This window comes from Electrophorus electricus, chromosome 6, assembly GCF_013358815.1.
Source record: "Electrophorus electricus isolate fEleEle1 chromosome 6, fEleEle1.pri, whole genome shotgun sequence".
NCBI classification, from domain to species: Eukaryota; Metazoa; Chordata; class Actinopteri; order Gymnotiformes; family Gymnotidae; genus Electrophorus; species Electrophorus electricus.
In genome coordinates, this window is record NC_049540.1 from 24,049,518 (window position 1) to 24,070,233 (window position 20,716).

At 53.0% G+C, this 20,716-nt stretch overlaps 2 protein-coding genes across 2 annotated transcripts; one reads left to right on the forward strand and one right to left on the reverse strand.

The window, feature by feature from the left end:
- The first annotated feature begins 525 nt into the window (after positions 1 to 525).
- Positions 526 to 18,268, forward strand: eif4ebp1 (eukaryotic translation initiation factor 4E binding protein 1). Its single transcript, XM_035526751.1, has 4 exons — positions 526 to 770; positions 879 to 1,075; positions 16,973 to 17,155; positions 17,553 to 18,268. Exons 2-4 carry the CDS (start codon positions 940 to 942, stop codon positions 17,582 to 17,584), a joined length of 351 nt encoding a protein of 116 aa, XP_035382644.1. The 5' UTR covers positions 526 to 770; positions 879 to 939; the 3' UTR covers positions 17,585 to 18,268.
- A 400-nt stretch (positions 18,269 to 18,668) lies between these two features.
- Positions 18,669 to 20,490, reverse strand: ndr1 (nodal-related 1). Its single transcript, XM_026996086.2, has 3 exons — positions 20,094 to 20,490; positions 18,930 to 19,696; positions 18,669 to 18,821 (listed from the first exon to the last, which is right to left on the reverse strand). Exons 1-3 carry the CDS (start codon positions 20,392 to 20,394, stop codon positions 18,669 to 18,671), a joined length of 1,221 nt encoding a protein of 406 aa, XP_026851887.2. The 5' UTR covers positions 20,395 to 20,490.
- Positions 20,491 to 20,716: the final 226 nt, after the last annotated feature.

Genomic DNA, 20,716 nt, shown 5'->3' on the forward strand with positions numbered 1-20,716 from the left:
ACTAGCTTACACTGCTGGTTTCTACAATATTACCCACTCCACATTTAAGACAATTCAAAATAGAAAAAAAATCAAAGTTTGCCTAACTACAGACAAAAATTGAACTTTCAAAATGTGCCGTTTATAGAATGCATAATTACTGGTTTAAAGCAGAAGGCCATCGTGCTGTATACAATAGGCCAGACACAAAATTCCAGGTGACGCTTCCAAGTCTCTGTAGCTTACTCTCCATACTAATTAAACTTTGCTGTTATTATTCTAACTGAATTTTGGGTTTAAAACAAAATACGTGTGCACATCATTAACTTAAATTGTTTACATAAGATGCCGACAAACAAACAAACAAACAAAAAAATAAATCCGGTTCTCTGCAGCTTATCCAGTTCTTGGTATATATTTGTCTGAAATGACAGTCAACAGATAGCTAAGTGGAAAAACTACAACTCCCGTCGTGCCCTTGCAATTCTGTCACATGCCAATGAGTACGACGTTACACCATTTCCCCTCATTTAAATAGCCCTTTCCTCGTAGCACTTTGTTGAATGCGTGGTGTATGTATGAGGTAGTGAGAGAAAACGTGCTTGCTGAAAAGCCTATCATTTTAGCTAACTAGCTAGTTTGAGAGTGTGAATGAAGTGAAGTGTAAACTCAAATATTTAGTAGTATTTATTTTTTTGTATGTAATCATCGTATGCGAAAAACGAAGGTTAACAGTTGGGAATCTGGCTTGCTAGTTAGCTTATTGCTAGCTAACATCCAGCATTTTCGTGGTAACGTTAGCTGACGCTAGTTAGTTAACTAAGTAAAATTGTCTATTTAGTTAACTGCATTTCTTAAAGCGAATTAGCACAGTCGCTAATTCTGTTCCTTTGGTTTAGGCTGCAGAGCTTCAGTTCGATTAAGGCAGCTTGTTAGGCTTGTGGACAGAATAGTTTCAGAATGTCCATAAGCAGTCAGAAGACCACCAGTCGGGCAATTCCGGCCACCAGACGAGTGACAGTCAACGACGCGGCCCATTTGCCCCAAGATTATTCTACAACGCCTGGAGGAACATTGTTTAGCACGACCCCTGGAGGTAGCGAAGTCTTATATTTCTTTTGTAACAAAATGCTTTATTCTAGGTTAACGGATTGCAGTCTGACTGTTGTTTGCCTATTGTCTGCTTCGCCGTGACGAACATGCCTATACAGGCACCAGCTACGTTTGTGAGCTCGTGCACCACTGGCTCCATTGCATTGTGTGTGTGAGTGAGTGTGTGTTGGAGGGAGGAAGTGTGGGAGTGTGTGTGTGTGTTGGAGGGAGGGAGTGTGTGTGTGTGTGTGTTGGAGGGAGGGAGTGTGGGAGTGTGTGTGTGTGTGTGTGTTGGAGGGAGGGAGGGAGTGTGTGTGTGTGTGTGTGTTGGAGGGAGGGAGTGTGGGAGTGTGTGTGTGTGTGTTGGAGGGAGGGAGTGTGGGAGTGTGTGTGTGTGTGTGTGTTGGAGGGAGGGAGGGAGTGTGTGTGTGTGTGTGTTGGAGGGAGGGAGGGAGTGTGTGTGTGTGTGTGTTGGAGGGAGGGAGTGTGGGAGTGTGTGTGTGTGTGTGTGTTGGAGGGAGGGAGGGAGTGTGGGAGTGTGTGTGTGTGTTGGAGGGAGGGAGGGAGTGTGGGAGTGTGTGTGTGTGTTGGAGGGAGGGAGTGTGGGAGTGTGTGTGTGTGTTGGAGGGAGGGAGTGTGGGAGTGTGTGTGTGTGTTGGAGGGAGGGAGTGTGGGAGTGTGTGTGTGTGTTGGAGGGAGGGAGTGTGGGAGTGTGTGTGTGTGTTGGAGGGAGGGAGTGTGGGAGTGTGTGTGTGTGTTGGAGGGAGGGAGTGTGGGAGTGTGTGTGTGTGTGTGTGTGTGGGAGGGAGTGTGGGAGTGTGTGTGTGTTGGAGGGAGGGAGTGTGGGAGTGTGTGTGTGTGTGTGTTGGAGGGAGGGAGTGTGTGTGTGTGTGTGTGTTGGAGGGAGGGAGTGTGGGAGTGTGTGTGTGTGTGTGTTGGAGGGAGGGAGGGAGTGTGGGAGTGTGTGTGTGTGTGTGTTGGAGGGAGGGAGGGAGTGTGGGAGTGTGTGTGTGTGTGTGTGTTGGAGGGAGGGAGGGAGTGTGGGAGTGTGTGTGTGTGTGTGTTGGAGGGAGGGAGTGTGGGAGTGTGTGTGTGTGTGTTGGAGGGAGGGAGGGAGTGTGGGAGTGTGTGTGTGTGTTGGAGGGAGGGAGGGAGTGTGGGAGTGTGTGTGTGTGTTGGAGGGAGGAAGTGTGGGAGTGTGTGTGTGTGTTGGAGGGAGGGAGTGTGGGAGTGTGTGTGTGTGTGTGTGTTGGAGGGAGGGAGTGTGGGAGTGTGTGTGTGTGTTGGAGGGAGGGAGTGTGGGAGTGTGTGTGTGTGTGTGTTGGAGGGAGGGAGTGTGGGAGTGTGTGTGTGTGTGTGTTGGAGGGAGGGAGTGTGGGAGTGTGTGTGTGTGTTGGAGGGAGGGAGTGTGGGAGTGTGTGTGTGTGTTGGAGGGAGGGAGTGTGGGAGTGTGTGTGTGTGTTGGAGGGAGGGAGTGTGGGAGTGTGTGTGTGTGTTGGAGGGAGGGAGTGTGGGAGTGTGTGTGTGTGTTGGAGGGAGGGAGTGTGTGTGTGTGTTGGAGGGAGGGAGTGTGGGAGTGTGTGTGTGTGTTGAGGGAGGGAGTGTGGGAGTGTGTGTGTGTGTTGGAGGGAGGGAGTGTGGGAGTGTGTGTGTGTGTGTGTTGGAGGGAGGGAGTGTGGGAGTGTGTGTGTGTGTGTTGGAGGGAGGGAGTGTGGGAGTGTGTGTGTGTGTGTTGGAGGGAGGGAGGGAGTGTGGGAGTGTGTGTGTGTGTTGGAGGGAGGGAGTGTGGGAGTGTGTGTGTGTGTTGGAGGGAGGAAGTGTGGGAGTGTGTGTGTGTGTTGGAGGGAGGGAGTGTGGGAGTGTGTGTGTGTTGGAGGGAGGAAGTGTGGGAGTGTGTGTGTGTGTTGGAGGGAGGGAGTGTGGGAGTGTGTGTGTGTGTGTGTGTGTGTTGGAGGGAGGGAGTGTGGGAGTGTGTGTGTGTGTTGGAGGGAGGGAGGGAGTGTGGGAGTGTGTGTGTGTGTGTGTTGGAGGGAGGGAGGGAGTGTGGGAGTGTGTGTGTGTGTGTGTTGGAGGGAGGGAGTGTGGGAGTGTGTGTGTGTGTGTGTGTTGGAGGGAGGGAGTGTGGGAGTGTGTGTGTGTGTTGGAGGGAGGGAGTGTGGGAGTGTGTGTGTGTGTTGGAGGGAGGGAGTGTGGGAGTGTGTGTGTGTGTTGGAGGGAGGGAGTGTGGGAGTGTGTGTGTGTGTTGGAGGGAGGGAGTGTGGGAGTGTGTGTGTGTGTTGGAGGGAGGGAGTGTGGGAGTGTGTGTGTGTGTTGGAGGGAGGGAGTGTGGGAGTGTGTGTGTGTGTTGGAGGGAGGGAGTGTGGGAGTGTGTGTGTGTGTTGGAGTGTGGGAGTGTGTGTGTGTGTGTGTGTGTGTGTGTGTGTGTGTGTGTGTGTGTGTGTGTTGGAGGGAGGGAGTGTGGGAGTGTGTGTGTGTGTGTGTTGGAGGGAGTGTGGGAGTGTGGGAGTGTGTGTGTGTGTTGGAGGGAGGGAGTGTGGGAGTGTGTGTGTGTGTGTGTTGGAGGGAGGGAGTGTGGGAGTGTGTGTGTGTGTGTGTGTTGGAGGGAGGGAGTGTGGGAGTGTGTGTGTGTGTGTGTGTGTTGGAGGGAGGGAGGGAGTGTGGGAGTGTGTGTGTGTGTTGGAGGGAGGGAGGGAGTGTGGGAGTGTGTGTGTGTGATGGAGGGAGGGAGGGAGGGAGTGTGGGAGTGTGTGTGTGTGTTGGAGGGAGGGAGTGTGGGAGTGTGTGTGTGTGTTGGAGGGAGGGAGTGTGGGAGTGTGTGTGTGTGTGTTGGAGGGAGGGAGTGTGGGAGTGTGTGTGTGTGTGTGTGTTGGAGGGAGAGAGTGTGGGAGTGTGTGTGTGTGTGTGTGTGTGTTGGAGGGAGGGAGGGAGTGTGGGAGTGTGTGTGTGTGTTGGAGGGAGGGAGGGAGTGTGGGAGTGTGTGTGTGTGTTGGAGGGAGGGAGGGAGGGAGTGTGGGAGTGTGTGTGTGTGTTGGAGGGAGGGAGTGTGGGAGTGTGTGTGTGTGTTGGAGGGAGGGAGTGTGGGAGTGTGTGTGTGTGTGTTGGAGGGAGGGAGTGTGGGAGTGTGTGTGTGTGTTGGAGGGAGGGAGTGTGGGAGTGTGTGTGTGTGTGTTGGAGGGAGGGAGTGTGGGAGTGTGTGTGTGTGTGTGTTGGAGGGAGGGAGTGTGGGAGTGTGTGTGTGTGTGTGTTGGAGGGAGGGAGTGTGGGAGTGTGTGTGTGTGTGTGTTGGAGGGAGGGAGTGTGGGAGTGTGTGTGTGTGTTGGAGGGTGGGAGTGTGTGTGTGTGTTGGAGGGAGGGAGTGTGGGAGTGTGTGTGTGTGTGTTGGAGGGAGGGAGTGTGGGAGTGTGTGTGTGTGTTGGAGGGAGGGAGTGTGGGAGTGTGTGTGTGTGTTGGAGGGAGGGAGTGTGGGAGTGTGTGTGTGTGTGTTGGAGGGAGGGAGTGTGGGAGTGTGTGTGTGTGTGTTGGAGGGAGGGAGTGTGGGAGTGTGTGTGTGTGTGTTGGAGGGAGGGAGTGTGGGAGTGTGTGTGTGTGTGTTGGAGGGAGGGAGTGTGGGAGTGTGTGTGTGTGTGTTGGAGGGAGGGAGTGTGGGAGTGTGTGTGTGTGTTGGAGGGAGGGAGTGTGGGAGTGTGTGTGTGTGTGTGTGTTGGAGGGAGGGAGTGTGGGAGTGTGTGTGTGTGTTGGAGGGAGGGAGTGTGGGAGTGTGTGTGTGTGTGTTGGAGGGAGGGAGTGTGGGAGTGTGTGTGTGTGTGTTGGAGGGAGGGAGTGTGGGAGTGTGTGTGTGTGTTGGAGGGAGGGAGTGTGGGAGTGTGTGTGTGTGTTGGAGGGAGTGTGGGAGTGTGTGTGTGTTGGAGGGAGGGAGTGTGGGAGTGTGTGTGTGTGTGTGTGTGTGTGTGTTGGAGGGAGGGAGTGTGTGTGTGTGTGTGTGTGTTGGAGGGAGTGTGTGTGTGTGTGTTGGAGGGAGGGAGTGTGGGTGTGTGTGTGTGTGTGTGTGTTGGAGGGAGGGAGGGAGTGTCGGAGTGTGTGTGTGTGTGTGTGTGTTGGAGGGAGGGAGTGTGGGAGTGTGTGTGTGTGTTGGAGGGAGGGAGGGAGTGTGGGAGTGTGTGTGTGTGTTGGAGGGAGGGAGGGAGTGTGGGAGTGTGTGTGTGTTGGAGAGAGGGAGGGAGTGTGTGTGTGTGTTGGAGGGAGGGAGGGAGTGTGGGAGTGTGTGTGTGTGTTGGAGGGAGGGAGTGTGGGAGTGTGTGTGTGTGTGTGTGTTGGAGGGAGTGTGGGAGTGTGTGTGTGTGTTGGAGGGAGGGAGGGAGTGTGGGAGTGTGTGTGTGTGTGTGTTGGAGGGAGGGAGTGTGGGAGTGTGTGTGTGTGTTGGAGGGTGGGAGTGTGTGTGTGTGTTGGAGGGAGGGAGTGTGGGAGTGTGTGTGTGTGTTGGAGGGAGGGAGTGTGGGAGTGTGTGTGTGTGTTGGAGGGAGGGAGTGTGGGAGTGTGTGTGTGTGTTGGAGGGAGGGAGTGTGGGAGTGTGTGTGTGTGTGTTGGAGGGAGGGAGTGTGGGAGTGTGTGTGTGTGTGTTGGAGGGAGGGAGTGTGGGAGTGTGTGTGTGTGTGTTGGAGGGAGGGAGTGTGGGAGTGTGTGTGTGTGTGTTGGAGGGAGGGAGTGTGGGAGTGTGTGTGTGTGTTGGAGGGAGGGAGTGTGGGAGTGTGTGTGTGTGTGTGTGTTGGAGGGAGGGAGTGTGGGAGTGTGTGTGTGTGTTGGAGGGAGGGAGTGTGGGAGTGTGTGTGTGTGTTGGAGGGAGGGAGTGTGGGAGTGTGTGTGTGTGTGTTGGAGGGAGGGAGTGTGGGAGTGTGTGTGTGTGTGTTGGAGGGAGGGAGTGTGGGAGTGTGTGTGTGTGTTGGAGGGAGGGAGTGTGGGAGTGTGTGTGTGTGTTGGAGGGAGTGTGGGAGTGTGTGTGTGTTGGAGGGAGGGAGTGTGGGAGTGTGTGTGTGTGTGTGTGTGTGTGTGTTGGAGGGAGGGAGTGTGTGTGTGTGTGTGTGTGTTGGAGGGAGTGTGTGTGTGTGTGTTGGAGGGAGGGAGTGTGGGTGTGTGTGTGTGTGTGTGTGTGTTGGAGGGAGGGAGGGAGTGTCGGAGTGTGTGTGTGTGTGTGTGTGTTGGAGGGAGGGAGTGTGGGAGTGTGTGTGTGTGTTGGAGGGAGGGAGGGAGTGTGGGAGTGTGTGTGTGTGTTGGAGGGAGTGTGGGAGTGTGTGTGTGTTGGAGAGAGGGAGGGAGTGTGTGTGTGTGTTGGAGGGAGGGAGGGAGTGTGGGAGTGTGTGTGTGTGTTGGAGGGAGGGAGTGTGGGAGTGTGTGTGTGTGTGTGTGTTGGAGGGAGGGAGGGAGTGTGGGAGTGTGTGTGTGTGTTGGAGGGAGGGAGGGAGTGTGGGAGTGTGTGTGTGTGTTGGAGGGAGGGAGTGTGGGAGTGTGTGTGTGTGTTGGAGGGAGGGAGTGTGGGAGTGTGTGTGTGTGTTGGAGGGAGGGAGTGTGGGAGTGTGTGTGTGTGTTGGAGGGAGGGAGTGTGGGAGTGTGTGTGTGTGTTGGAGGGAGGGAGTGTGGGAGTGTGTGTGTGTGTTGGAGGGAGGGAGTGTGGGAGTGTGTGTGTGTGTTGGAGGGAGGGAGTGTGGGAGTGTGTGTGTGTGTTGGAGGGAGGGAGGGAGGGAGTGTGGGAGTGTGTGTGTGTGTTGGAGGGAGGGAGTGTGGGAGTGTGTGTGTGTGTGTGTGTGTTGGAGGGAGGGAGTGTGTGTGTGTGTGTGTGTGTGTGTGTGTGTTGGAGGGAGGGAGTGTGGGAGTGTGTGTGTGTGTGTGTGTTGGAGAGAGGGAGTGTGGGAGTGTGTGTGTGTGTGTTGGAGAGAGGGAGTGTGGGAGTGTGTGTGTGTGTGTTGGAGGGAGGGAGTGTGGGAGTGTGTGTGTGTGTGTGTGTGTTGGAGGGAGGGAGTGTGGGAGTGTGTGTGTGTGTGTGTGTGTGTTGGAGGGAGGGAGTGTGGGAGTGTGTGTGTGTTGGAGGGAGGGAGTGTGGGAGTGTGTGTGTGTGTGTTGGAGGGAGGGAGGGAGTGTGGGAGTGTGTGTGTGTGTGTGTGTTGGAGGGAGGGAGGGAGTTTGGGAGTGTGTGTGTGTGTGTGTGTGTTGGAGGGAGGGAGGGAGTTTGGGAGTGTGTGTGTGTTGGAGGGAGGGAGGGAGTTTGGGAGTGTGTGTGTGTTGGAGGGAGGGAGGGAGTTTGGGAGTGTGTGTGTGTGTGTGTTGGAGGGAGGGAGGGAGTTTGGGAGTGTGTGTGTGTGTGTGTTGGAGGGAGGGAGGGAGTTTGGGAGTGTGTGTGTGTGTGTGTGTTGGAGGGAGGGAGTTTGGGAGTGTGTGTGTGTGTGTGTGTGTGTTGGAGGGAGGGAGGGAGTTTGGGAGTGTGTGTGTGTGTTGGAGGGAGGGAGGGAGTTTGGGAGTGTGTGTGTGTGTGTGTGTGTTGGAGGGAGGGAGGGAGTTTGGGAGTGGGAGTGTGTGTGTGTGTGTGTTGGAGGGAGGGAGGGAGTTTGGGAGTGTGTGTGTGTGTGTGTGTTGGAGGGAGGGAGGGAGTGTGGGAGTGTGTGTGTGTTGGAGGGAGGGAGGGAGTTTGGGAGTGTGTGTGTGTGTGTGTTGGAGGGAGGGAGGGAGTTTGGGAGTGTGTGTGTGTGTTGGAGGGAGGGAGGGAGTTTGGGAGTGTGTGTGTGTGTTGGAGGGAGGGAGGGAGTTTGGGAGTGTGTGTGTGTGTTGGAGGGAGGGAGGGAGTTTGGGAGTGCGTGTGTGTGTTGGAGGGAGGGAGGGAGTTTGGGAGTGCGTGTGTGTGTTGGAGGGAGGGAGGGAGTTTGGGAGTGCGTGTGTGTGTTGGAGGGAGGGAGGGAGTTTGGGAGTGCGTGTGTGTGTTGGAAGGAGGGAGGGAGTTTGGGAGTGCGTGTGTGTATTGGAGGGAGGGAGGGAGTTTGGGAGTGCGTGTGTGTATTGGAGGGAGGGAGGGAGTTTGGGAGTGCGTGTGTGTGTTGGAGGGAGGGAGGGAGTTTGGGAGTGTGTGTGTGTGTGTTGGAGGGAGTTTGGGAGTGTGTGTGTGTGTTGGAGGGAGGGAGGGAGTTTGGGTGTGTGTGTGTGTGTTGGAGGGAGGGAGGGAGTTTGGGAGTGTGTGTGTGTGTTGGAGGGAGGGAGGGAGTTTGGGAGTGTGTGTGTGTGTTGGAGGGAGGGAGGGAGTTTGGGAGTGTGTGTGTGTGTTGGAGGGAGGGAGGGAGTTTGGGAGTGTGTGTGTGTTGGAGGGAGGGAGGGAGTTTGGGAGTGTGTGTGTGTGTTGGAGGGAGGGAGTTTGGGAGTGTGTGTGTGTGTTGGAGGGAGGGAGGGAGTTTGGGAGTGTGTGTGTGTTGGAGGGAGGGAGGGAGTTTGGGAGTGTGTGTGTGTGTTGGAGGGAGGGAGGGAGTTTGGGAGTGTGTGTGTGTGTTGGAGGGAGGGAGGGAGTTTGGGAGTGTGTGTGTGTTGGAGGGAGGGAGGGAGTTTGGGAGTGTGTGTGTGTGTTGGAGGGAGGGAGGGAGTTTGGGAGTGTGTGTGTGTGTTGGAGGGAGGGAGGGAGTTTGGGAGTGTGTGTGTGTGTTGGAGGGAGGGAGGGAGTTTGGGAGTGTGTGTGTGTGTTGGAGGGAGGGAGGGAGTTTGGGAGTGTGTGTGTGTGTTGGAGGGAGGGAGGGAGTTTGGGAGTGTGTGTGTGTGTTGGAGGGAGGGAGGGAGTTTGGGAGTGTGTGTGTGTGTGTTGGAGGGAGGGAGGGAGTTTGGGAGTGTGTGTGTGTGTGTGTTGGAGGGAGGGAGGGAGTTTGGGAGTGTGTGTGTGTGTGTGTGTGTTGGAGGGAGGGAGGGAGTTTGGGAGTGTGTGTGTGTGTGTGTGTGTTGGAGGGAGGGAGGGAGTTTGGGAGTGTGTGTGTGTTGGAGGGAGGGAGGGAGTTTGGGAGTGTGTGTGTGTTGGAGGGAGGGAGGGAGTTTGGGAGTGTGTGTGTGTTGGAGGGAGTTTGGGAGTGTGTGTGTGTGTGTGTGTGTTGGAGGGAGGGAGGGAGTTTGGGAGTGTGTGTGTGTGTTGGAGGGAGGGAGGGAGTTTGGGAGTGTGTGTGTGTGTTGGAGGGAGGGAGGGAGTTTGGGAGTGTGTGTGTGTGTTGGAGGGAGGGAGGGAGTTTGGGAGTGTGTGTGTGTTGGAGGGAGGGAGGGAGTTTGGGAGTGTGTGTGTGTTGGAGGGAGGGAGGGAGTTTGGGAGTGTGTGTGTGTGTGTGTGTGTTGGGAGGAGGGAGGGAGTTTGGGAGTGTGTGTGTGTGTGTGTGTGTTGGAGGGAGGGAGGGAGTTTGGGAGTGTGTGTGTGTGTTGGAGGGAGGGGGGAGTTTGGGAGTGTGTGTGTGTGTTGGAGGGAGGGAGGGAGTTTGGGAGTGTGTGTGTGTGTGTTGGAGGGAGGGAGGGAGTTTGGGAGTGTGTGTGTGTGTGTGTGTGTTGGAGGGAGGGAGGGAGTTTGGGAGTGTGTGTGTGTGTTGGAGGGAGGGAGGGAGTTTGGGAGTGTGTGTGTGTGTTGGAGGGAGGGAGGGAGTTTGGGAGTGTGTGTGTGTGTGTTGGAGGGAGGGAGGGAGTTTGGGAGTGTGTGTGTGTGTTGGAGGGAGGGAGGGAGTTTGGGAGTGTGTGTGTGTGTTGGAGGGAGGGAGGGAGTTTGGGAGTGTGTGTGTGTGTGTTGGAGGGAGGGAGGGAGTTTGGGAGTGTGTGTGTGTGTGTTGGAGGGAGGGAGGGAGTTTGGGAGTGTGTGTGTGTGTGTTGGAGGGAGGGAGGGAGTTTGGGAGTGTGTGTGTGTTGGAGGGAGGGAGTTTGGGAGTGTGTGTGTGTTGGAGGGAGGGAGTTTGGGAGTGTGTGTGTGTTGGAGGGAGGGAGTTTGGGAGTGTGTGTGTGTTGGAGGGAGGGAGTTTGGGAGTGTGTGTGTGTGTTGGAGGGAGGGAGGGAGTTTGGGAGTGTGTGTGTGTGTGTGTGTTGGAGGGAGGGAGGGAGTTTGGGAGTGTGTGTGTGTGTTGGAGGGAGGGAGGGAGTTTGGGAGTGTGTGTGTGTTGGAGGGAGGGAGTTTGGGAGTGTGTGTGTGTGTTGGAGGGAGGGAGGGAGTTTGGGAGTGTGTGTGTGTGTGTGTTGGAGGGAGGGAGGTAGGGAGTTTGGGAGTGTGTGTGTGTGTGTTTTGGAGGGAGGGAGGGAGTTTGGGAGTGTGTGTGTGTGTGTGCTGGAGGGAGGGAGGGAGGGAGTTTGGGAGTGTGTGTGTGTGTGTGTGTGTGTGTGTTGGAGGGAGGGAGGGAGTTTGGGAGTGTGTGTGTGTGTGTGTGTGTGTGTGGGTGTGTGTGTGTGTGTGTTGGAGGGAGGGAGGGAGTTTGGGAGTGTGTGTGTGTGTTGGAGGGAGGGAGGGAGTTTGGGAGTGTGTGTGTGTGTGTGTGTTGGAGGGAGGGAGGGAGTTTGGGATGTGTGTGTGTGTGTGTGTTGGAGGGAGGGAGGGAGTTTGGGAGTGTGTGTGTGTGTGTGTGTTGGAGGGAGGGAGGGAGTTTGGGAGTGTGTGTGTGTGTGTGTTGGAGGGAGGGAGGGAGTTTGGGAGTGTGGTGTGTGTGTGTTGGAGGGAGGGAGGGAGTTTGGGAGTGTGTGTGTGTGTGTGTGGGAGGGAGGGAGGGAGTTTGGGAGTGTGTGTGTGTTGGAGGGAGGGAGGGAGTTTGGGAGTGTGTGTGTGTGTTGGGGGGAGGGAGTTTGGGAGTGTGTGTGTGTGTGTGTGTTGGAGGGAGGGAGGGAGTTTGGGAGTGTGTGTGTGTGTGTGTGTGTGTTGGAGGGAGGGGGGAGTTGGGAGTGTGTGTGTGTGTGTGTTGGAGGGAGGGAGGGAGTTTGGGAGTGTGTGTGTGTGTGGAGGGAGGGAGGGAGTTTGGGAGTGTGTGTGTGTGTGTTGGAGGGAGGGAGGGAGTTTGGGAGTGTGTGTGTGTGTGTGTGGAGGGAGGGAGGGAGTTTGGGAGTGTGTGTGTGTTGGAGGGAGGGAGGGAGTTTGGGAGTGTGTGTGTGTGTGTGTTGGAGGGAGGGAGGGAGTTTGGGAGTGTGTGTGTGTGTGTGTGTGGAGGGAGGGAGGGAGTTTGGGAGTGTGTGTGTGTGTGTGTTGGAGGGAGGTAGGGAGTTGGTGTGTGTGTGTGTTGGGAGGGAGTTTGGGAGTGTGTGTGTGTGTGTTGGAGGGAGGGAGTTTGGGAGTGTGTGTGTGTGTGTGTTGGAGGGAGGGAGGGAGTTTGGGAGTGTGTGTGTGTGTGTGTGTTGGAGGGAGGGAGGGAGTTTGGGAGTGTGTGTGTGTGTGTGTTGGAGGGAGGGAGGGAGTTTGGGAGTGTGTGTGTGTGTGTTGGAGGGAGGGAGGGAGTTTGGGAGTGTGTGTGTGTGTTGGAGGGAGGGAGGGAGTTTGGGAGTGTGTGTGTGTGTGTGTGTGTTGGAGGGAGGGAGGGAGTTTGGGAGTGTGTGTGTGTGTTGGAGGGAGGGAGGGAGTTTGGGAGTGTGTGTGTGTGTTGGAGGGAGGGAGGGAGTTTGGGAGTGTGTGTGTGTGTGTGTTGGAGGGAGGGAGGGAGTTTGGGAGTGTGTGTGTGTGTGTGTTGGAGGGAGGGAGGGAGTTTGGGAGTGTGTGTGTGTGTGTGTGTTGGAGGGAGGGAGGGAGTTTGGGAGTGTGTGTGTGTGTGTGTTGGAGGGAGGGAGGGAGTTTGGGAGTGTGTGTGTGTGTGTTGGAGGGAGGGAGGGAGTTTGGGAGTGTGTGTGTGTGTGTTGGAGGGAGGGAGGGAGTTTGGGAGTGTGTGTGTGTGTTGGAGGGAGGGAGGGAGTTTGGGAGTGTGTGTGTGTGTGTTGGAGGGAGGGAGGGAGTTTGGGAGTGTGTGTGTGTGTGTTGGAGGGAGGGAGGGAGTTTGGCAGTGTGTGTGTGTGTGTGTGTGTGTTGGAGGGAGGGAGGGAGTTTGGGAGTGTGTGTGTGTGTGTTGGCGGGAGGGAGGGAGTTTGGGAGTGTGTGTGTGTGTGTTGGCGGGAGGGAGGGAGTTTGGGAGTGTGTTTGTTGGAGGGAGGGAGGGAGTTTGGGAGTGTGTGTGTGTGTGTGTGTGTTGGAGGGAGGGAGGGAGGGAGTTTGGGAGTGTGTGTGTGTGTGTGTGTGTTGGAGGGAGGGAGGGAGTTTGGGAGTGTGTGTGTGTGTGTGTTGGAGGGAGGGAGGGAGTTTGGGAGTGTGTGTGTGTGTTGGAGGGAGGGAGGGAGTTTGGGAGTGTGTGTGTGTGTGTTGGAGGGAGGGAGGGAGTTTGGGAGTGTGTGTGTGTGTGTGTGTGTGTGTTGGAGGGAGGGAGGGAGTTTGGGAGTGTGTGTGTTGGAGGGAGGGAGGGAGTTTGGGAGTGTGTGTGTGTGTGTGTTGGAGGGAGGGAGGGAGTTTGGGAGTGTGTGTGTGTGTGTGTTGGAGGGAGGGAGGGAGTTTGGGAGTGTGTGTGTGTGTGTGTGTGTTGGAGGGAGGGAGGGAGTTTGGGAGTGTGTGTGTGTGTTGGAGGGAGGGAGGGAGTTTGGGAGTGTGTGTGTGTGTTGGAGGGAGGGAGGGAGTTTGGGAGTGTGTGTGTGTGTGTGTTGGAGGGAGTTTGGGAGTGTGTGTGTTGGAGGGAGTTTGGGAGTGTGTGTGTGTTGGAGGGAGTTTGGGAGTGTGTGTGTGTTGGAGGGAGTTTGGGAGTGTGTGTGTGTTGGAGGGAGTTTGGGAGTGTGTGTGTGTTGGAGGGAGTTTGGGAGTGTGTGTGTGTTGGAGGGAGTTTGGGAGTGTGTGTGTTGGAGGGAGTTTGGGAGTGTGTGTGTTGGAGGGAGTTTGGGAGTGTGTGTGTTGGAGGGAGTTTGGGAGTGTGTGTGTTGGAGGGAGTTTGGGAGTGTGTGTGTTGGAGGGAGTTTGGGAGTGTGTGTGTTGGAGGGAGTTTGGGAGTGTGTGTGTTGGAGGGAGTTTGGGAGTGTGTGTGTTGGAGGGAGTGTGTGTTGGAGGGAGGGAGGGAGTGTGTGTGTGGGAGGGAGGGAGTGTGTGTGTTGGAGGGAGGGAGGGAGTGTGTGTGTTGGAGGGAGGGAGGGAGTGTGTGTGGGTGTGTTGGAGGGAGGGAGGGAGTGTGTGTGGGTGTTTTGGGGGGGGGAGGGAGTGTGTGTGGGTGTTTTGGAGGGGGGGAGGGAGTGTGTGTGGGTGTTGGAGGGGGGGAGGGAGTGGGTGTTTTGGAGGGAGGGAGGGGGGGAGGGAGTGTGTGTTGGAGGGAGGGAGGGGGGGAGGGAGTGTGTGTTGGAGGGAGGGAGGGGGGAGGGAGTGTGTGTTGGAGGGAGGGAGGGGGGAGGGAGTGTGTGTTGGAGGGAGGGAGGGAGGGAGGGAGTGTGTGTGTGTGTGTGTGTGTGTGTTGGAGGGAGGGAGGGAGGGAGTTTGGGAGTGTGTGTGTGTGTGTGTTGGAGGGAGGGAGGGAGGGAGTTTGGGAGTGTGTGTGTGTGTGTGTGTTGGAGGGAGGGAGGGAGGGAGGGAGTTTGGGAGTGTGTGTGTGTGTTGGAGGGAGGGAGGGAGTGTGTGTGTGTGTGTGTGTGTGTTGGAGGGAGGGAGGGAGGGAGTTTGGGAGTGTGTGTGTGTGTGTGTGTGTTGGAGGGAGGGAGGGAGGGAGTTTGGGAGTGTGTGTGTGTGTGTGTGTGTTGGAGGGAGGGAGGGAGTTTGGGAGTGTGTGTGTGTGTTGGAGGGAGGGAGGGAGTTTGGGAGTGTGTGTGTGTGTGTTGGAGGGAGGGAGGGAGGGAGTTTGGGAGTGTGTGTGTGTGTGTGTTGGAGGGAGGGAGGGAGTTTGGGAGTGTGTGTGTGTGTGTGTGTTGGAGGGAGGGAGGGAGTTTGGGAGTGTGTGTGTGTGTGTGTGTGTTGGAGGGAGGGAGGGAGTTTGGGAGTGTGTGTGTGTGTGTGTTGGAGGGAGTTTGGGAGTGTGTGTGTGTGTGTTGGAGGGAGGGAGGGAGTTTGGGAGTGTGTGTGTGTGTGTTGGAGGGAGGGAGGGAGTTTGGGAGTGTGTGTGTGTGTGTGTGTGTTGGAGGGAGGGAGGGAGTTTGGGAGTGTGTGTGTGTGTGTGTGTGTGTGTGTGTGTGTGTGTGTGTTGGAGGGAGGGAGGGAGTTTGGGAGTGTGTGTGTGTGTGTGTTGGAGGGAGGGAGGGAGTTTGGGAGTGTGTGTGTGTGTTGGAGGGAGGGAGGGAGTTTGGGAGTGTGTGTGTGTGTTGGAGGGAGGGAGGGAGTGTGTGTGTTGGAGGGAGGGAGTTTGGGAGTGTGTGTGTGTGTTGGAGGGAGGGAGGGAGTTTGGGAGTGTGTGTGTGTGTTGGAGGGAGGGAGGGAGTTTGGGAGTGTGTGTGTGTGTTGGAGGGAGTTTGGGAGTGTGTGTGTTGGAGGGAGTTTGGGAGTGTGTGTGTTGGAGGGAGTTTGGGAGTGTGTGTGTTGGAGGGAGTTTGGGAGTGTGTGTGTTGGAGGGAGTTTGGGAGTGTGTGTGTTGGAGGGAGTTTGGGAGTGTGTGTGTTGGAGGGAGGGAGGGAGTGTGTGTGTTGGAGGGAGGGAGGGAGTGTGTGTGTTGGAGGGAGGGAGGGAGTGTGTGTGTTGGAGGGAGGGAGGGAGTGTGTGTGTTGGAGGGAGGGAGGGAGTGTGTGTGTGGGAGGGAGGGAGTGTGTGTGTGGGAGGGAGGGAGGGAGTGTGTGTGTGGGAGGGAGGGAGGGAGTGTGTGTGTTGGAGGGAGGGAGGGAGTGTGTGTGGGTGTTTTGGAGGGAGGGAGGGAGTGTGTGTGGGTGTTTTGGAGGGAGGGAGGGAGTGTGTGTGGGTGTTTTGGATGGAGGGAGGGAGTGTGTGTGGGTGTTTTGGAGGGGGGGAGGGAGTGTGTGTGGGTGTTTTGGAGGGGGGGAGGGAGTGGGTGTTTTGGAGGGAGGGGGGGGGAGGGAGTGGGTGTTTTGGAGGGAGGGAGGGGGGGAGGGAGTGTGTGTTGGAGGGAGGGAGGGGGGGAGGGAGTGTGTGTTGGAGGGAGGGAGGGGGGGAGGGAGTGTGTGTTGGAGGGAGGGAGGGAGGGAGGGAGTGTGTGTTGGAGGGAGGGAGGGGGGGAGGGAGTGTGTGTTGGAGGGGGGGAGGGAGTGTGTGTTGGAGGGAGGGAGGGAGGGAGGGAGTGTGTGTGTTGGAGGGAGGGTGGGAGTGTTGGAGGGAGGGAGGGAGGGAGGGAAGGAAGGAGTGTGTGTGTTGGAGGGAGGGAGGGAGTGTGTGTGTTGGAGGGAGGGAGGGAGGGAGTGTGTGTTTTGGAGGGAGGGAGGGAGGGAGTGTGTGTGTGTGTGTTGGAGGGAGGGAGGGAGGGAGTGTGTGTTGGAGGGAGGGAGGGAGTGTGTGTGTGTGGGAGGGAGGGTGTGTGTGGGAGGGAGGGAGGGAGGGAGGGAGTGTGTGGGAGGGAGGGAGTGTGTGTGTGTGTGTGTGTGTGTGTGCGCGTGTGTGTGTGTGTGTTGGAGGGAGGGAGACAGACAGGCAGACAGGAGTATTGCGTGCTCTGCACAGTTGGTCTATTTGCGCTTGTCTATGTTATGGATCACTGCTACTCTAATTTTGGACGTCGTTATCTTGTCTGTTATTGATGTTTTTGTTAATATTTTCATTTCTACTCAGAATTTATAATGCAATACCATTTGAATGTAATCTATTGCAACACTACATTCTGTGCTGAAATATAACAGCTATAACTACGGAGCCCATTAACAACAGCTTCAGTACAGACCGTGTAGTAGGAACATGTCTCTTGCAAGTACACTATTGAATCTGTGATGTAGATGTTCTTGACGAACATGCCAGTCGGTCTAGCGTGGCTTGGGCAGATGTATGTGGCATGTGACTTGTGATTTTTGCTCACTTTCATCTCTGCTTGGGTCTTGTTTTTTTTGCTCTTGGAAGGCCTTCTGCTATTTCTATGTACGCTTGTTTAGTTCATCCTTTTCAAGTTGAGTGTTCTGCGGCAGTGTCACGTAATGCTGTAAACAAGGTTAATGGCAAACCCTGCAGTACCTTATATGAGACTCCTAGTATGATGGCACAACTGCAAATTGTATACATCAGATAATTTCGTATTGCTGCAGATTTATGTGATTTTTAGTACCTGTACCAGGACACTGAAATTCCTCTGTATCTGTTCTTTTGTGTTTTTACTTTTCTCACTTTTACTTTTCTATGTAAATCTGAAAGCTCTGACTTTGTAGGTTGGTTTATTGTTGATGATGTCCATGAACTGCCATTGTTCTTTACATTAGAACCTGAAGGAATGCAGTCTGTGTGTGTTTCTGGGTCTCTCTCTGTGTTCACCTGTGTGTGGGAAAGTCGACTCTGAATTTAGCTGGCTGATAACAGCAGGACTGGTACTATTTTCTCACTATCCACTCTAGAGAAGCATACTGACCATTTTCCACTTTTCACCCAATCAAATGTCTTTAAAATTACTGACAAGACTTGATTGTCAAACATGGCAAAGCTTGCAGGATTTAACATGTGTGGTATGAAAATGGGTGCATATACAGCTGAATATGCCATCTGTATTCTGTAGTGATGTTGGCTTACATGTTTGAACATGCCAAGGAAATTCATACTCAAATGAGTGTCCTCTGTATGATGTGCAGTGAAACATGACAGAAATGACACCCTAAAGGCAAATGTTTCTTGCATGTACTCTTCAGAGTTTCTGAGAAAAGGGTGACCTTTTGCATTCGTCAAATACAAAATACCCCTGCATAAACCATAACTTTGGCTGTTGTAAAGAAAACTTCAAGACTGATTCCAGATATGTTAATATCAAATTGCTAAACTCTGCAGGCACCCGGATTATCTATGACCGAAAATTCCTGTTGGATTGTCGCAGCTCTCCGCTGGCTCACACCCCTCCATGCTGTCTCCCTGACATTCCAGGGGTGACCAGCCCTTCCACTACCAGCAATGAAAAGGCTCGTCCAAAAGATATCCTCAACATCATCAGCTCTCCAGTGGACAAGGGTGCAGGTATTACTCTTTTGTTGGACATGACCAAAAGTCTTTATGACCTTTCCAGCATTTCTTATGATATCAAGCAATATGTGATATTGGCCAAATACCAAATAATTGTCACAGATACTCAACAACTGCATGGTTCACTCAATTGTGCACATATTTGCCCCTTGTGAAACTGAAGTGAAGGCAAGTGTGTCATTGGAAGGTTACCAGAACAACTATCTATCTAATCTATCTAGGGATATATGAGATTGACCAGGCTTTGCAGGGTATAGTGGAGCCATGAAATCACTTGCTATAAGTAGATAAATAAAACTACATTAGAAAATTGGGGCTGGCATTTACTTTGCTGCATATAGTTTTGCTCTGCTTATCTTGTGTGTGAATGTTGTTGTGTCTTTATGTCCAGGGGAGGATGCCCAGTTTGAAATGGACATCTAGCTGCAAGGAGTGTCCATTATAGCAAAGACATATATTACTGTGATGTTGACTGTATCCTAAAAGGACAAATGGAACGTGAGATTTCTCTATCCTTGTCATCTTACGTTTTTCATTTTCAACTGCTTTTTTCCTGTATTAATGCTGTCATTCAAGACAAGCACAAGCCATTACATATCAGTCATAATATCAACATACACTGATGTGCCTAGAAGTGCCACTGTCTGAGTTGTCTGATAGTGCCACACAAGCACACTGCTGCAGGTATTCCTGTCTATTTATGTTTATGCTCAAAGGTTTGGCTAAATCTAGTACATGACTTTTATTTGATCCACCTTGTGTAGTTTGCTAAATGACCACTGGGGGGAGTAGGAGTTCGTTTGGATTGATTTAGTTTGAATCGTGCTGGAAGCCATCCAAACTGCTCTTGCGGACTAAGACCACGCTACATTCGCACTTGTTCGCAGTGTTACCTTTTGTACTGATAAAATTCAAGAATGTTTTTCTTCTGAAAAGTATTTTCACTTGGTGTGATTCAAATGAATGTAAATTGCCTTTTTATTTTGTTTATGCAGTGTAATTCTCTTCAATTTAAAAGGAATATATTATACCCCATTGTTCCTTAAGAGACATTAAAGCATGTCAAAAATGCTGCAAATGAGCAAATAAAAAGCATCTGAGAATTCATTTAGCTTTTGACACGTGTGTCTGACTGTCCAAAGAGGGTTAAATAAGATTCAGGGTTTACTAGATATAAATAAAATATACTTCGTTACATTTGTAAATTCACATTTGCTATCTACAAATTTTAAAACGTTCAAAATGTGGAAAGTGATGCACTGGGAGGGGGGGACTCAAGGAGTCCACAAAATTCAAATGAAAGCAGTTATATTGAACAGTTATTCAAGCAATGCAAAAATAATAGCGTAGGAAAGGGCTATTTCTCAAGTTTTGGTCCAGAGCTGCCATTTTGCATCTCTAAACAGAAGTCCCCTTGCTTGTAGTGCTGGGTCTGTCTGGCATTGTGGGACAGGCTTGTGTAGAGAAGCTGTAAGTGCTGAGGTTGTGTTGGCTCAGTGCTGGCGGGTTAACGGCAGCCGCACGCCTCTGCCACCATGCCCTCATGGTTCCGCATCACCATCTTGCCATTCTCGTAGTAGAGCATGGAGACAGGAGCCAGGAGTGTGGGTACGCAGGACGGGCAGGGGATACGGTCAGCATGGTGCAGCAGCAGAAGACTCTGATACACAGAGGGAAGCAGAGAAATGTTAATATCTCACATGGTAATTAGCGATGTATGAAAATGAATACACATTCATTTACAGTTCGACAACAGAGGTGTTCTCACCTGCATGTAGGCATGGTTTGTTGGGGAGAAGGACTCATTCAAAGGTGTTGGACAGCTACCCTCACAGCGATAAGCATTGTACCTCTTCGGATAAATGATCCACTTGCTCCAGCCAATCTGCTCGAAGTCCACCCACATGTCCACCTTTCTGCACAAAGGTTTTGTTGCACCCTCTGCATGTGAGGGACTTGGCAGCCTGCCAACCCCAGATCCTTCATGCAATCTCTTATGAGCTCTGTGGTTCCGCTTTTGCCGCCGGGCCACGGGCCCCTGACCTCCACTGCCCCGATCCACAGCTACATACTTTGAGTGTTCAGCTGTGTGGATGAGGGTTGATGTGTCTGCCTGGCTTTGCTTGGAGTAGACTACTATCATGACACTGTTTGCTGTGGTATGCTGAATAGTTTTAAGCCCATGACTGGTTCCTGTGTTGCTCTGGTCTTCCTGAATTGTTCCCTGGTGTGGTGGTGGTCCGCCCTGGTGCAACCAATACTTGAGCAAGACTGTGATATTGAGGACCCTCCAGGAGGAGTGTGATGCAGAGCTGCTTGGTGTTGCTCTCAGGCTGCCCAAGTGAAGACGTTCTTCAGTGCAGAAATTCTGATTACACTTGTCTTTCGGAGCATGGTAAATGTCCACCTTTGCGTTATCGGAGGTGGAAAACTCAGGCAGACCAATGCGTAGCTCTGCTCGCTGGACGTTATCAGTCGCTGAGATTGAGGACATATCAAATGTAATCACCCACTTGTCACCAACCTGGTAGCAGCCTAAAAACACAACATATAGTATAAGAACATGCAGCATTATATTTCTTAAACAGTCACTAAATGCAACCTCAGATAAGCAAAATATTTATCTTTGTGTAATTAAGGTTTGCATAATGACCTAGAAGTGTTCACACATTGGCAATCAAGCGATTAATAAAGCAAAAGGATTATATTGTCAGATTGTGTATTTCTGGCTACTTTTAGGCAGACATCTTGAAGCTAATACATAATCTAAAAAATAAATGACAAGCATACTGTGAAATTAATGTCAATCATTATTAAAATTGTTCCTTAATAATAGGAGTAAAAAGTGTACTTTAAAAATCTAAATCAAAGGAAAGACTACAATTTATGTCCCATAAACAATATAACCACAGATTCAATTAAATAAACTCACTTTTTGCGACCAAGCTTAGGACTGAATTGGAATTATGAAGAGACGGATTTTCATGACTGAGCCTGAAAGAGTTGACAGTTGATTTGCTGTCTCCAGATAGTAAAGTCCGGTAGAGATGCATCATGTACAGCGGATACTTGTTCGGATCGCGAGCACGAGAGCTTTGTCCTCTGCCGTTTTGGGGGGATCCGCCGATCCTGTTAATATATTTCTCGTGGAATCCAGTCAAAGCACCCGCGTATTCTGAATGGATCCAGCGCACGAAAATCGTGCAGAAGATCCCGCAGATCAATGGTCTCATAATCGAATTGAGAGGGGAACAGGCAGGTCCGCAGGTCTTTCTATCAGGTCGTCCCTTGCAGAATGACTTTGGTGTGATTATGTCGGACTCTGTAAGACTTATAGAAATATACAGCCCTTTGATGGCTTATGTCATCTGAAAGGTCTTTGAAGTTCTTCCGTGATTCCCAGATGCGCAGAGGGTGGGTAAATGGTTACATATGCCAAGATCATTGTGTATCGAAACCAACCGTCTTTAGTGTGCCAGAGGTGTGAAAACATTAATTCTTCTGCATTGATAACGCGCACTGAAGACCCTTTTCATAGTTGTCTCGAACAATAAC

What these genes read in the sequence shown, in the direction of transcription:
- eif4ebp1 (XM_035526751.1), top strand. Translation starts at nt 940, where the DNA reads ATGTCCATAAGCAGTCAGAAGACCACCAGTCGGGCAATTCCGGCCACC. An exon ending in GTTTAGCACGACCCCTGGAG is followed by an intron (nt 1,076 to 16,972) that starts GTAGCGAAGTCT and finishes TAAACTCTGCAG; the next exon opens with GCACCCGGATTATCTATGAC. An exon ending in TCCAGTGGACAAGGGTGCAG is followed by an intron (nt 17,156 to 17,552) that starts GTATTACTCTTT and finishes CTTTATGTCCAG; the next exon opens with GGGAGGATGCCCAGTTTGAA.
- ndr1 (XM_026996086.2), bottom strand. Translation starts at nt 20,394, where the DNA reads ATGAGACCATTGATCTGCGGGATCTTCTGCACGATTTTCGTGCGCTGG. An exon ending in CCTAAGCTTGGTCGCAAAAA is followed by an intron (nt 19,697 to 20,093) that starts GTGAGTTTATTT and finishes TTGTGTTTTTAG; the next exon opens with GCTGCTACCAGGTTGGTGAC. An exon ending in CAAACCATGCCTACATGCAG is followed by an intron (nt 18,822 to 18,929) that starts GTGAGAACACCT and finishes TCTGTGTATCAG; the next exon opens with AGTCTTCTGCTGCTGCACCA.